At 43.3% G+C, this 15,700-nt stretch overlaps 1 protein-coding gene across 2 annotated transcripts in view; it reads left to right on the plus strand.

Annotated features, from left to right (window-relative positions):
* Positions 1-640: 640 nt before the first annotated feature.
* YJEFN3 (YjeF N-terminal domain containing 3) overlaps positions 641-15,700 on the plus strand; it is a 115,150-nt gene continuing 100,090 nt past the window's right edge. For both annotated transcript variants that reach the window (XM_033956504.1, XM_033956505.1), the window contains exon 1: positions 641-816. In XM_033956504.1, the coding sequence (XP_033812395.1) occupies positions 761-816 (56 nt within the window). In that variant the 5' untranslated portion in view covers positions 641-760. The remainder of the gene's footprint in view (positions 817-15,700) is intronic.

Genomic DNA, 15,700 nt, shown 5'->3' on the forward strand with positions numbered 1-15,700 from the left:
GGTTATGTTATTTGTGGACTTATATCCCGCCAAATCCTCCTGAGTGAAGTTTGAGGTAGGTGGGTGTATTATAATTAGAACCTCTTGTTAGGTGTTTTTTCATTGTAAATTTAGCTCTTTATTTTCCAGCTAATTTGAAGTTCTTTGAGGGAATAGCAGAAAATCAGTGTTTATTGGTACAGGTCCCATTGCTAATATCTTTTCCAGTTATATATAATATGTATGTTTGTGTCATTTGGGAGTGGTTCACACAGAAACTGAGTGGAGAATACAAGCCGGGGGGTGGGGGGGGGGAGAATACTAGGGAAAGAGGTATTTCTCCAATGTTTATCTAGTAACCACTTATTTTAATTTCTTTGCACTGGTGGTGTTACATTGGTGTTCATCAGTTAAAGTTCTAATTATAAGCTGATCTAAAATTTCCCTCCAAAAATTGGTTAATAGTTGCTCTGCATTGTGAATGTGTCACCCACACTGAACCAAGCAGCTCTGCAGATTGCCACCTGGTTAACTGAGGGTTAATTCCCAGCTTTCTTGTGTGTGTGTGTGTGCAATCAGTAAAGACTGTTCCAATTTTGGCTCACCAATGGCTGTCCCTGCCTGCAGCAGCTCCTCCTCCTCCTCCTCCCTAGCTGCTGCTCTTGCTATGGTGCCTTGATGGAAATAGAGAGCTGTGAGCCAGCCCCTGCTTCAGTGCTCTCCCCCTGCTTTCAAGGTGTGTGCACATCCAGAACAAGCACTTGCACAGCCCCTGGAAAGGATGAGCTGCCCCTCCACCTGGGACAGGGACAGGTATGACCCCATCAAACTTCTCAGGTAAGTGACTTCCCCTTCCCCCTTTCTGCAGAACAGAAAATAATAGGGAGAAGGTTATTTTTCTCAGCCTGCATTTGAGTGCACCTAGAGCCTGACTGGTGTTTGGTTTGGTTTCCAGAAAAGATCTCTGATAGTTCATTGCAAAGTCTTAGCTGGGCTGGGTCTGCCAATCACCTCCTTTGTAATAGGTCTAGAAAAATGTCATATTTGACTCCATAAGAGCCAACTTTTGTAAATGATTGTGGGTGCTAACATAAGTGAATACTCCCTGGTCAGAGTAATGGAATTTGCTCAAAACTGAGGATGCTGAAGCACCCACAGAACTGGCCTATGGTAGCCCAGGCAAACATTCTGCTGGCTTTTTCTTTCCCTGCAGTGTTCTTGGGGAGATTCATAGAGTTTTTGAGTAAATAGCATTGGGTCAATGTGTATATCTTTATATAGGAGTAGTATTAATGTCCAATATAACTAATCCAATCCTTAGTCTTATATACCGGGTCATCCCCACTAGGGACTTGATCCGGTTCACAAAATTAAAAAGACAAAGGAAAACAACGATTAGACAAAAAAATTAATCTGTAACAACTTTTGAAACTTAAGCCTGGGCAAGGAATGCTAAGCACTGGATGAGAGTGGGATATGGAAAGGGAACTTCTCCCCAAATGTATGAAGTTATCTCAATATTTGTGCAGGAAAGAGACAGACTTTTTGTTAGACATCACTTTCAGTATTGCAAGAGTGGGAGAAGCACTGGGAATGAGGTCCTCATAAGGGAAGAGAGTGGGATAGGGCATGCTTGCTGAAACCTAAGCAGAAGCCCTGGGTCCTGGTATGCCTTAACACTGGCTCTGGCCAAAGGTTTCTTCTTGTTCTCTGATATTTGCTCTGTGATTTTGAGGAATGAGCCTGCAAACAAAACCGCGTCGAGCTCTACGAACGTGGAGATGATGCGGTATACAAACCTAAGGATTAGATTAGATTAGAGCTCCCACTGAATGTAGTTTTGCTGGGGGTGGGGTGAAAGAGCTTGTGGAGGAGAGATGTACTCATGTGAGTGCATCTGGCTTTTCCCTAAAGCAGGTGGAATTCAAACTCCACTGTTTTGAGCTCGTAATCCATTTAATGATGTCACAATCGGTAGGGAAGCATCTGTGATGTTATAACTACATTACATGATTTCTATTCCGCCATTACCTTGCGGTTCAAGGCGGATTACATAAGAATTGTTATGATATTAAGAAGTACATAAGGAATAGGAGTACATAGTATTGCAGGTGAAGCTTGGGACATGTTTGGTTGTGTTATATTGGTTTTATGTATTTTTTGAAGAGTAGGGTTTTTGTTTCTTTTTTGAAGATTTTGTAGTCTGTGGTCGAAATCAGCAGATTGGTGAGTTGTCTGTCCAGTTCTGAAGTCACTGCAAGTTGCCTTAAAATTCAGCTATGTGTAAGACAGGTGCTGAGATATCTGTTGGGGGATGTGTGGAGATGTTGCAGCATCTTTGGGACTGTGCACACTAAGAAAGCAAAGTAGGAGAGATTCTGATGTGGGAGGAGACAGTTGAATCTGTGAAAAAAAATATATGGACATTGATCTACTTTTGTCTATGATCTAAAATAGAAAGTTATGAAAAGTATAGAACAGTATGAACGGTTTGTGTTGAGTGTGGCCAGATTTTGAAGCCCTTCATTTGGTGATTTGTCTCAGGTCTTGAGGATATCAGATTGGCAGAGAAGCGTTACTGTCCACTATCCATTCCACATTGATGGGTGGTGTGGCTTTGTCTAGAAACCTTTTATTTTTGTTTAATTTAATCTCATTTATTATTACATGCAAACAAAGCAAATTAGGAAAATGAAGGTAATATACACAGTTAATCCACATCCAAATTTCCACATTCATCAACTCAAATGCATATACAGTTCTCCCCCGAACCCGCAAATGTTGAAAAGCTGCGAATATGGTTTTTAGCAGGGGAGATAGGAGAGGGCAGCAGGAGCCCGACTTTAGTACAGGCAGAGGCGGTCAGCGCATACCGCGAGTGATTTCCTTCACTCACCGGTGCCCTCTCCTGCCTGGTCATTTGTGGTCAGAAAATACCACGAATGACCAGGACCGCGAATCGTGGACCGCAAAATCGGGGGGGGGGGGGGGAGGAGGGAGCACTGTACAGTAAAACCTTGGATTGTAAGTAACTTGGTATGCAAGTGTTTTGCAAGACAAGCAAAACATTTTATTAAATTTTAACTTTATATAAGCAATGTCTTGCAATACAAGTACATACAGTATACACACATCACATCATCACAACTGAGCTGATGGTTCTTCTCTCTCTGACGGTTCATAGACAAAATCGCGCGAGATAACGGCGCGCCGACAACTGAGCACAGACATCTGAGCGCAAGGTTGACGACGCGCTGAAGAAAAGCACTATTTTAAAGGGTTCCGAAGGGGGGTGTTGGTGGGGAACCCCCCTATTTTACTTAAGACATCGCGCTGGCGTTGTGGGGGTTGTAACCCCCCTCATTATACTTGAAACCAAACTTTTTGCCTGTTTTTTAGGGAAAAAGTTCAGTTTTAAGTATAATGTGGGGGATTACAACCCCCCAAACCCCCCACAACACCAGCGCAATGTCTGTTAAGTAAAGTGGGGGGGTTCCCCATCCACACACACCCCCCGTCGGAGCCCTTTAAAATAGTGCTTTTCTTCGGCGTGCCATCAACCTTGTGCTCAGTTGTCAGCGCGCCGTTGTCTCTCGCGATTTAGTCCTGTCACCCTCTCTGACACTGCAGGAGTGTAATGACTGTTCTAAACAAGCAAGGTCTTGCATTACGAGTACATACAGTATTTTGTATTAAAGTTGTTGGGTTGTGGAGTTTTTCCATTATTTCTTATGGGAAATTTGCTTTGGTATACGAGTGTTTTGGATTACAAGCCTGTTTTCAGAACAAATTATGCTTGCAAACCAAGGTTTTACTGTACTATTAGAGTTTACTCATACAACTCAACCAACAGAAAATAAAATTAAGAATTAGTAGCCTGAAGAACAGGTTTATCTAGCAAAAAAAGATTCCAAATTAGAAGGGTCCTGAAAAATGTATCTATTGTTCCCATAGTTGACCAGGAAAATATAAGGAAAAATGTCACCCTCAAAGCCAAGCCCTTAGCCTTAAGCTGTAGAAACTGCTTCATAGGAAGCCGAGTGTGCCTGGCCACATCTGGAAACACATTGTCTACAAAAAAGAGCCTACCTTTTAGGAAAATATAATTTCAAAATCAAATTTTTCTCTGCCTCTGAAACAAAAGTTACTAATGTAGCACGCTTGGTAATTACGTCTTGAGAAGACTCAAGAAACTGAAACAAATCCCAAATTATGAGGTGCAATTTGATACATTCCTAATATAATCCTTTATACATAGCATATATTCTCAACTGACAATAAATCAGCTTTCAGATATTGCAATATATCTTTCAAATATGTTTTCAGCAGTTCCAAAGGAGCCAAATAATGAGTCCCTGGTAAGTTTAATAGTCTCACCCAGTGTTCCCGCTAAGCTGCGCTGGCGTGCGCTGGCGCACAAAATATTACATCGCTGCGCACAAGTTTCTCGTCACAGCGCACGGCGTACGGCAGATGGCAGGGCGGCTAGAGGAGAATCGGGCGAGTTGGCTCATAACTTGCTGGCTTTTAGCGCACAGCGAAAAAAGTTTGCTCACAACACCCGCCCGCTTAGAGGGAGCACTGGTCTCACCTAAACTTTTTTCAGTCTCCCTCCTGGGAAAACTGACACAATGAAACAACAGCTCCTTGCATGGAACATTCAAGTTGCTTTACAACAGGGGTCTCAAAGTCCCTCATTAAGGGCTGCAATCCAGTCGGGCTTTCAGGATTTCACCAATGAATATGCATGAGATCTATGGGCATGCACTGCTTTCAATGCATATTAATTGGGGAAATCCTGAAAACCCGACTGGATTGCAGCCCTCAAGGAGGGACTTTGAGATCCCTGCTTTACAACTTGACACACCTCTTGTAAAATAACTGGCTTTTCTTGAGGCTCAATTTCTTCAGTAGTAATATAGTAGAATCCTGATGAACCAGTACTCAAGAAACTGGCACTCTCACCCAACTGGCAGAAAAAAATCATCCCCTGAAACAGCAGTGGTAGCGGTCCTGAGCTGCAACCCCCTTCCCCCTCCCTCAGTGCTGAAACAGCAGCAGTGGTCCGGAGCCGCAAAGCCCCCACCTCCTTCCTTCCCGCCCTAAAGCAGCAGAAACAGCAGCGGTCCTGAGCTGCAAACTAGAGACTGATACGGTGACAAAATTCATCTCCGTTCCCCTCCCCGCGGATAACCGCGAGAAATAAACCCATGTCATTTTCTAGTGTCTATTTCAACCTCGGTCCTTCTACACCAGCATTCTTCAAAGCAAAGCTTGCGGGTCAGTGGTTGTGCCCAATTATACTCCGATTCTTCCCTCTCTCTTTAAAGAATGACATGACGATGGGACGGGAACGGTGATGAATTTTGTCACCGTGGCATTCTCTACTGCAAACCCCCCCCCCCCCCCCCCCCACACACACACACACCCTGTCTCCCTTACCTAAAGCAGCAACTGGTCAGCAGAGACAGCACTGAATACTGGCTGCTCGTGGCCAACCCCGGCATGGCCTTTCCTCTGACGTGTGGGATGGGATGGTGAGCTGCCTGGAGGGATGGTTACAATTCTAAACAGACATAGGGGGGGGGGGGGGGGAAATGACTTGCATAGAATACCATTATAACTCTAAACATTTACTGGACAGACAAGATGGACTTTCTTGGTCATCTAGTATGTTATTGTGCATGAAAATAACCCTGGAGAATGTCCAGGAGCTTGTTAGATTGCCTTCTCATTTCAATTATCCCTTCCCCCATTCCTTTCCTGTATGTTACATTTAAATTCTGATTGTTCCAGTTTAAATTTGACATGAAAGGCAGAAACATCAGGGTCTGATGGTTGAGTAAGCTACTTCACAGTAATTACAGAATTAAAATGCAATCAAGATTAGCTGGGGGGGATTGAGAAGTCACTTAGGGCCAGATTCTCAAAATTTAAGGTTGCCTTTAACGCGGTCGCGATACCGGTTCCAGCTGGTTTAGCGTGCATGTATTTTAGTGTTGGATTATCAAAACGGCTTACCGTGGTCTTTTCTGAGCTTCCTAGCAGTGTCTGATTCTGCCTTGAAAATGGGCTCATCAGTATTTAAACGAGCACTCCAGTCAATTCTTCATCATCGCCGTGTGATTCTTCAAACGCTGTGTCAGCTTTTAGCGACCAAAATTCAGCTACTGGTCCAGGGGTGTCGGTATTGTGAAAAGTGCATCTCTGGCGTGTGTTTTGACTGGCTCATGAAAAAAAAATTACATGATTCACATAAATTGTAGTCTTTTTTTTTTTTGGGAGGGGGCAAAAGCACGTTTCTTGAGTGCGTGTATTATAGCTGTTTCTTATGTGTTTCTGGCTGTGGTTCATGATAAAATTTGACATTAAAAACAAATTACAAGATTTACATGAAGTATAGCAGTTATGGGGGCAGAAAAGGCATGTCTTATGTGCGCTTGTTGAAAGCCAATGTTGCATCTCCCTCCCTTCCCTTCATCTAATAGCTCTGGCATTCCTATGATTGACACACCACTTACGGCATTGTTTTTCCTGGCCATGCGCACATTTACACCTCTTTCATAGTGTATTCTGTGCATGTGCTGATCACTATCACCAGCGGCTCATCTCATGTAAAGTTGGCGATCCTTCACTACTCTCCGCCAACCTCATTTGCATGCACAGTTTTTTTTGAGAATACTCACCTTTTTGAAATTGCTACAATAATGGCTGTGACAGCAGCCCATCATTTTGAAAATCTAGCCCTTTTAGTTTAGGGGTAGGGCAGGGATTCATGCACTCAATATGGAGAGAAAAATGCAAGCTTAATCTTCCCTCATCTATCATGTTGTGTGTCTTACATCAATGTTTCTCAACTTCTTCCAAGTGAAGTAACCCCCTAAGTTAGGGTTACCATATTTTTCTCCAGAAAACCCTGTTCCGCTTCCAGTCCCACCTAGTTCTGCCTTCAGCCCTTCCCCATTCATCTATAAGCTCCTCCCCCCCAAAGCCTCTCTTCTTCTGGACACACTCCAGCTCCATCTGGAAGGCCTGGAGCATGCGCGGATATGTGTGACGTCATCCTTGCATACGCAAGAGGCCCTCCAGATGTGGCTGGAGCTCATCAGGGCATTCCAAAACCCAGACAAATGCCAGGTTTTGGAAAGTCTGTCTGGGAGTCCAGAGAATCCTCTAAAGAGAGGACATGTCCGGGTTTTCCTGGATGTCTGATAACCCTACCCTAAGTCAAACAAATTTCAATTGAGTGCCCCTGAGCTCCAAGCAGCAGAGATTTTGAAATGGACATTTATTATTGTTAAACAGTTACCTAGTTAGTTAACATACATAACAAAGGTCACTGCAACTGGGGTACAGACCAAAGCACAGCTGGCACGATCTGTTATATTTCAGCCTCATATAAACTGTGTGGCCCCTTGACAGGTGGTGTGTTTATTTTTCAAACTGAGTAAAAATTAACAATGAGACTTAGACATAAGAATAGTCTTACTGGGTCAGACCAATGGTCCATCTAACCCAGTATCCTGTCTTCACATAGGCCAATCCAGGTCACAAGTACCTAGCAAAAACCCAAATAGTTTCAACATTCCATGCTACCAATCCAGGGCAAACAGTAGCTTCTCCCATGTCTGTCTCAACAGCAGACTTTGGACTTTTCCTCCAGAAACTTGTTCAACCCTTTTTTAAAACCAGCTGCATTAACTGCTCTTACCATATCCTCTGGCAATACATTCCATAGCTTAACTATTCTCTGTGCGAAAAAAAAATATTTGTTCCTATTGGTTTTAAAAGTATTTCCTTGTAACTTCAAGTATCCTCTAGTCTTGTAATTTTTGATGGAGTACATCGATCCACTTCTACCCATTCTACAGCACTCAGGATTTTGTAGATTTCAATTATATCTCCCCTCAGCCATCTCTTTTCCAAGCTCTTTAGTCTTTCCTCATACGAGAGGAGTTCCATCCCATTTATCATCTTGGTCGCTCTTCTTTGAATTTTATCTAATTCTGCTATATATATTTTTATTGAGATAAGGCAATCAGAATTGAATGCAATACTCCAGGTGAGGTCACACCATGGAATGATACAGAGGCATTATAACATTCATTGTCTTGTTTACCATCCCTTTTCTAATAATTCCTAGCATCTTGTTTGCTTTCTTGGCTTCTGCCGCACATTGGGCGGAAGGTTTCGGTGTATTGTCTACAGTGACACCCAGATCTTTTTTTTGACCCCCAAGGTGGACCCTAGCATCCGGTAATCACTTAAAATTATACAAATTTTCCATATTAAATTTCATCTACCATTTGAATGCCTAGTCTTCCATTTTCCTAAGGTCTGTCTGCAATTTTTCACAGTCTGCATGCATTTAAACAACTTTAAACAGTTTAGTGTCATCTGCAAATTTAATCACCTCACCTGTCCCAATTTCCAGATCATATATAAATAAGTTAAATAGCATCTGTCTCAGTACAGACCCCTGCGGCACTCCATTATTTACCCTCCTCCATTGAAAAAAAATGACCATTTAACCCTAACCTTTGTTTTTTGTCCAATAACCAATTCTTAATCCACAACTGAATGTTGCCTTTTTTCCCAAGACTCTTTAATTTTCTCAGGGGCTTCTCATGAGGAACTTTGTCAAAAGCTTTCTGAAAGTCTACATACACTACATCAACCGGCTCATCTTTATCCATATGTGTATTCACACCTTCAAAGAAGTCAAGCAAATTGGTGAGGCAAGATCACCCTTGGCTGAACCCATTCCCACTCTCTGATTAAATCACATTTGTCTACATGTCCCACAATTTTATCTTTTATGATTGTTTCCTCTATTTTAGAATGCCACTCAAAGAGAGAAAGTTAATAGTGTAGTTTCAAGGAATAAAAGACCCTTGGTCTTGAAAACCTAATTTATTATTTATTTTTTTACATTATTTAAATAAATTAACAACTTAATTCATTGTGTGCAAAAATATTAAGTGAAAACATCACTAAAATTTTAAAACATACATCCACGTACTGATGACGTACTTTAAGATTGGATTAAGTTCTGATTATGAAGATATTTTGAAAGATCCGATCAAGAATCAAACTTTAAAGATTGGACCCCAAAAGATTGGATTAATCAATTGATCAAAGGACTGAATTGGCCCAAAAGGATCGGATCAACAGATTGATTAAAGGACTACATAGCTGATCTTTATAAGGACTCTGTTGTGTTTCTTTGCATCATTCTAACATAAAGTTAAGTGCCTTTTGGAACATTATGAATACGTGGATGTATGTTTTAAAATTTTAGTGATGTTTTCACTTGATATTTTTGCACACAATGAATTAAGTTGTTAATTTATTAAAAAAGATTCAAATAATGTAAAAAATAAATAATAAATTAGGTTTTCAAGATCAAAGGTCTTTTGTTCCTTGAAACTACACTATTGACATTAACTTTCTCTCTTTGTTTGAGTGACATTATATATCTGTGTGAGTTTTTTTTTATACTTCCTCTATTTTAGAAACATAGAAATCATAAGTGTTCGAGAATTGTGTGGTTAAGGTGCAGGGATGGGGACAGTGACAAAACTCATGGGGTGGGATGGGGAAAAATTTGGCCCTGTGTCATTCTCTGAGGTCTACAGCAATCAAAAAACCCCTTCCACACTGGTGCCTTAACAGACTGAGAGGCAAAGGAGCAAACACCCTTGTTAAATACTAGCTTCCTAATTTTATAGTCTTGCATGCCTTAAGCGACCTAATCCTGAATTCACTAACATACTATACATTCAGAAAATCACTAAAAACCCACTTATTTGACAAATTTGTTTGAACCTCCAAACCTATTCTTTACACGTTCCTTTCTCCTATCCCGTATGTTGTCCCGCCGCATAACTGTCTATTTACCCCTTCCCAAAACTAATTGATGTTACCTCCCTGTGTTCCTTATAGCCTCCCTTATTGTTCACCATCTTGAACTGAAAGGTAGGACAGGATATAAATAAAGCTATTATTATTATTTGTGTAATAGCCTCCAAATTCTATATATGGTACAAAAAAAAATGACACTGATCAGAATGGTAGTACAATTCTATAAAAGCGCTCACCATATGTAGAATCACACTTGGTGTCCTTATGTGTCACTTTGGTGTAGTCGTCTACCAATGGTGTTCCCAACACTCAAACATTCAATGTCTTCTTGAGATAGGATAAATCTTGTGATGCTGTTCAGCTCCTTTCAACAAGTATCGCTGGCTTTATCCTGACTAGCTCAAGAAAACATTGAATGCTTGAGTGTTTGGAACGCCACTGGTAGATGATTGCGCCAAAGTGTAAGTGTTAAGCTATTAGTGAAGTATGTTAAATTTTTGTTATTTTCTACAATAAAATGCAGATATTGAAGGTTCATTTAATAAAATTCTGTTCGATCTTTTGCATAAAATGTCTTTTTATCAATGTGTCATTGCTGAGTGTGAAAACATAAAAGTTATAGTTATAATACCAAGAAATTTGCTCCATTAAACAAAAACAATAACACATTTTAAGAAATAACTGAGCTTTCTGTAATCAGTGACTTTGAGTGACCCCCAGGATGCATTTTAAAAAGAATTTTCTAAAATTATTTTCTAAAAAAGCACAATCAAATTCATGGGAAAAACTTCAATTCGTGCAGTTTTTCCAACTTTAGGATTTTCTGGACAACCCATGTGGACTTACACTAGTATTCTCTAATAGCAATTATACATGCAGTTGCCATTATAGCATTCATGCTTAATGCACACATTTTAGGTGACCTGTTCAGAATTATCCCCATACAGATATGCAAGATGAGCAGGGATTTCTGTCTGGCAGGTGCTACTAGGGGGCTGTGTGCCTTCTTCTGAGAGGGGGGCAGCACTGCCCCAGGTTGCTTCCCTATGGATCTATTTCTCATTTCAGACACCGGTGCTCCCGGGCCCGGATTCTGTAACTGGCACCGTTGTTGGCTGTGTGTCAATCATGCAACGGCGCCTCCAGCAAAGGTAAGTGCCGGAAGTATAGGCCAGGGGTTTCCAGGCCTACACTCATGGAACGGTCTCCCGGAAGAGGTGGTGGAGACGGTTCAGGAGAGCATGGGATAGGCACGTGGGATCTGTTGGCGAGAAGAGAAGATGGTGGTTACTGCATATGGGCAGACTGGATGGCCTTTATCTGCCATCATGTTTCTATGTTTCTATTTGGCCTTTATCTGCCGTCATGTCGGTGGCGCAGTGAGGGCGAGTGGCGCCTGGGGCAGTGGCGCCCCTCCCCTGCTGCATGCGCGTATGCCCCTTCCCTGTACCTTTTGAACTTTGGCGCCAGCAGCCACCAACTTGCTGCCCGCTTTGGCACGCTCTCTCTTGACATTACTTCCTAGGCGCGGGTCTCAGAAGTGACGCCAGAGAGAGCGCTGAAGCCGACATGGGCAATAAGTTGGTGGCTGCTGGCGCCAAAATTAAAAAAGTACGGGGGAAAAAGGGGCACATGCACACAGCAAGGGAAGGAGGGGGGGGGGTGGAGAGGAGGAGGAGGGTTTCCGGCACTCCGAGGAAGATGGTGCCCCCCCCCCCCCCGCTATACCACTGCTTCATGTTTCTATGTTACATTTCCAGTGCCTACCTTTCATGTGAATCATGCCTCTGTAGTTGTTGTAGGCCACCTAATGCCACTTCTGGCATTACCAAAGAACCACCAACATAAAACCCGTTTAAGGACCTCAGCGATGCAAGCTGTGTGTCAATTTTCATACACAGATTCACTAGCACCAGAATCTTCATTGGTCTATTCATTTTTATTTTTTCATTTTAATTATTAATTTGATTCGATTTTCATTAGATCAATATAATATTCAGATACTCATCTCTTTATGAAGCATAGCAAGGGATCTTCATCCAACATAGGCTATGTTTCGCCCCCAGTGTCATTAGGCAACCTAAAATGCCTATGGAGGCGCAATTCTGGTTTTGATTTTTTAGGTGCTGCTCAGTGGCGTACCTAGGGTATGTGACACCCTGGGCCCATTATTTTTTACACACGCATCCCCAGCCCATCATTTTTTGACCCCCTACCGCACACCCTTGGTAAGCCACTGCTACAGTTCGAAAAGGCTAAGAAGCTGGCGGGAGCAGCAAAATTGTCCTCTAAGGAAAACCCTCCCAATCTGGCTCTATCCCGCCCCCTTCATGACACTACCGGACAACGTTCTCAGCCATTGGTCGACCTTGCCTGGGTCTTGCCTTGCCTTGCTGAGAACGCTGTCCCCCACGAAGTGGGCAGGATAGAGCCAGATCGGGAGGGTGTTCGTTAAAGGACACTTTTGCTGCTCCCGCAAGACACCAGCGCGCCGACAATCCAGCGCTGACAATTCAGTGCAAGAAAAAAGTGTGCCGCCGAAAGCCGCCGAAAAACTTATTTTTAGAGAGCTACGATGGGCGGTTGCACTCCCCCCAACCCCCCCAACGGCAGCACGAACACTATGCAGTAAAGTGTGTGTGGGGGGGGGGAGTTCCCCCCCACACCACCGTCGTAGCTGTTTAAAATAAGTTTTTCGGCGGCACGCTTCTTTCTTGCACTGAATTGTCAGCGTGCTGGTGTCTGGCGCACGATTATCCCGTCACTATTAAAGGACTTTTTGCCGCTCCCGCTGGCTTCTTAGCATTTTTCTTGGCCGCAGGGGTGGACCGGTAGCCGCGCTGAAGTGCAGATCCCAGGAGGTTCCGGACATGGCCGGCTGTGCACCCTCCTAGGCTGTGCATCCAGGGCAGTTTGCCCCCCGCCCTTGGTACACCACTGGTGCTGGTAGGTGCCTTGAAACTCAGCTAAAAACATAACTTATACGGCATTTTTTTTTTTACTGAGCTTGGATGCCTACTGGTACCTAAAAAAATGGTGCTGGTTAGAAAATCTGGGCCTCAGAGCTCACAAAAGCTTCATCTTGCAGTAAGCAGGGAGTGCTTTCCAGCTGGAGGAGAGCTGCCCTTTTGGAACACTGTATGGGTGCAGCTCACTTCTTCACAGCCTCTGTCCTATCTGCATCGCTCCTGCCAGGGTCTGTACAGATGCCTGCGGTCTGTGCTGGTGCCCAGCATGGAGGCTGGAAAGGGCAGTGCTCAGCTGGAGCCATGTTGCAAAAAGAAGACCAGCAGGGATCATTGAAACAATGGCCCTGACATCTCTGGAACGGGCCCAACAGTTAAGAAGATTTTGAAGAAAAAAAAAGGATTTTGTTTTTATTACAAAACCACCCCACTACAGATTAAAACTCTTCCTTAGGAATCACAGACTGTCTTTGTGCTGTTTTGGCATGAAGGCAAGATTGGTATTGGGAGGACTAGACAGTCACACAGGGCAACAGCTTTAGTGAGGGGGGGAGGTTCCTGCAAAAGCGGGTGCAATCAAGGTAAAACAATAAGTCCTGACAGCTTCACAAACTCAAATAAGCATCAGCAGTACTTAAAGCAAATTTTAAATAGCCCAGTGGAGTCCAACATGCTGTCCTGCAGTCCATTTTCACGACTCTCTTATCCAGTGCTCACCCCACCCCCGCTGCTATTTTGGGTAAAGAAAAGGCTCTGTTTAGCTGCACTGGGTTATACACATGGGGAGAGATGAATTAACTGGCATTTGTGTGCATACATACACAAATATGACCACACAGTCACACATGACCCAGTAGGGCTTTGCAGGGCCTCTTCTCTACCCACAGTAGGGATTGGGACTTGTATACTACCTTTTTGTAGTTTTACAACTACACTCAAAGAGGTTTACGAGTAGGCAATTCAAACATTTTCCCTATCTGTCCTGGTGGGCTCACAATCCTCCAGTAAAGGATGAGGTGACTTGCCTAGGGTCACAAGGAGCAGTGTGGGGTTTGAACCCACAAACTCAGGGTATTGAGATCGTTGCTCTAACCACTACACCATACTCTCCTGCCCAGCCACTATTCCACACTCTCCAGTAGGGTCAAAACCTCCCGACTGTGCACCTCTCCTCCAGCTCAGCCCCCCCAAATTTAAGCAAAATGGAATTACAAGTTTATTGGTTGTTGGTGGATATACACCTCCCTTTTTAATATTGGCTTAAATAGGGTTGAAAATTAGAGCAAAGGGCTGTGGTACTTTGCACCAAGGTGGACTGACAGGCAGAAGTGGATTGTGGCTGTGTTATGAGCACCCTCGTTGCTTGCATTTACCTGCATGATGTGACACTGTTGGATGGCAGTATGCTTGTAGAATCAAAATGAATATTTAAAATTCTATTTGTAAGCCTAACGGCCCGGGTTTTCTATAAGGTGCTGCTATCAGTGATTGCCAAAAAGCAGCTGCCAATCACATGACAGCACCATAGAAAGAATCGCGCCTCTGGGACAGATAGGTGCTGGAAATGAAGGCCAGGGTTTTCTAGTCCTACACTTCTGGTGCCTATCTATGCCATGAATCGCACCTAACGCTACTTCTGGTGTTAGCCATGCCCATAGTGGTGTTAAGCGCCGTAAAGCACCTACGTAGGTACAATTCTGGCACCTTTTATTTTTTATTTTATTCTGGCACTTTAATTTTTACCATTTTTCACCATTTTAAATGGCAATTCTCAATTAACCTAGGCGCTGGTAGGGAGCTTAAGGTTCGGCGCTGTTTAAAGAGGGTGTTTCAAAAAGTAACAGCAAATTAACCATATTGAACACCCCTGGCATTTCAAACTTCAGTGCAGGGAAGATACATTCTTAGAGGAAGTGTTGACACTACCCAATAAATGGCATGGTGTGCTTAATCGGTAGGGCACCATATACAAAATGGCAGATCTGATAGCTGTTTGCACGGTAGAGGAGCCGTCGTCAGATTTTTGTGGTCAGAGGGTGTGAAACCTTGTGAAATTCATAGAAGAATGCTGCAACAGTATGGAGATGCTTGCGTTGGCGAGAGAAGAGTGAACAGGTGGGTAGATGCGTTCAAAAATGGGCAAACATCAATCCCTGATAAGAAATGTTCCGGTCGTCCCAACACGGCCATCACTGATGAGAAGGTGGGTCATGCTGGTGCCATTAATTGTGAAACAGGCGCATTTCTTTAGAAGTTCTAGCTTGGGAATTGGATGTCAGTATCGGATCCGCATATACTGATGTCATGGAAGTTCTCAAGTTGTGTGCATGGTGGATGCCTAGGATGCTGATTGATGAGCACAAGATGATTCATGTGCAGTCTTCCACAGCCTTTTTGGCACTGGCATGTATTGTTACAGGGGATGAAACCTGGGTGCATCACTATGAGCCTGAAAGCAAGAGGCAGTCTTCATAATGGCGTCACATATCATCTCCAGTCAAGAAGAAGTTCAAGTGTCAACCCTCCCTGTTCACTCTCTTCTGGGATGTGAATGGACCAATTTTGAAGCTCTGTCAGGAAAAGGGTGAAACAGTGAACAGTGCCTGATACAGTACAATGCTGGAGGAGGAGCTGAAGCCATAAATAAGGAGCCGCTGCAGAGGACTTTTGTCTAAAAGCATTCTCCTTCATGATAACGTATGTCCTCACACAGCCACTGCAACTCGACACCATTCAGAGATCGAGATTTCGGATCTTATAGTATTCTCCATACAGCCCTGATCTTGCTTCTTCTGATTATCATGTGTTTGAAATATAGAAACATGACGGCAGATAAAGGCCAAATGGCCCATCTAGTCTGCCCATCCGCAGTAACAATTATCTCTTTCTCT

Source organism: Geotrypetes seraphini, chromosome 8, assembly GCF_902459505.1.
Source record: "Geotrypetes seraphini chromosome 8, aGeoSer1.1, whole genome shotgun sequence".
Classification (NCBI taxonomy): domain Eukaryota; kingdom Metazoa; phylum Chordata; class Amphibia; order Gymnophiona; family Dermophiidae; genus Geotrypetes; species Geotrypetes seraphini.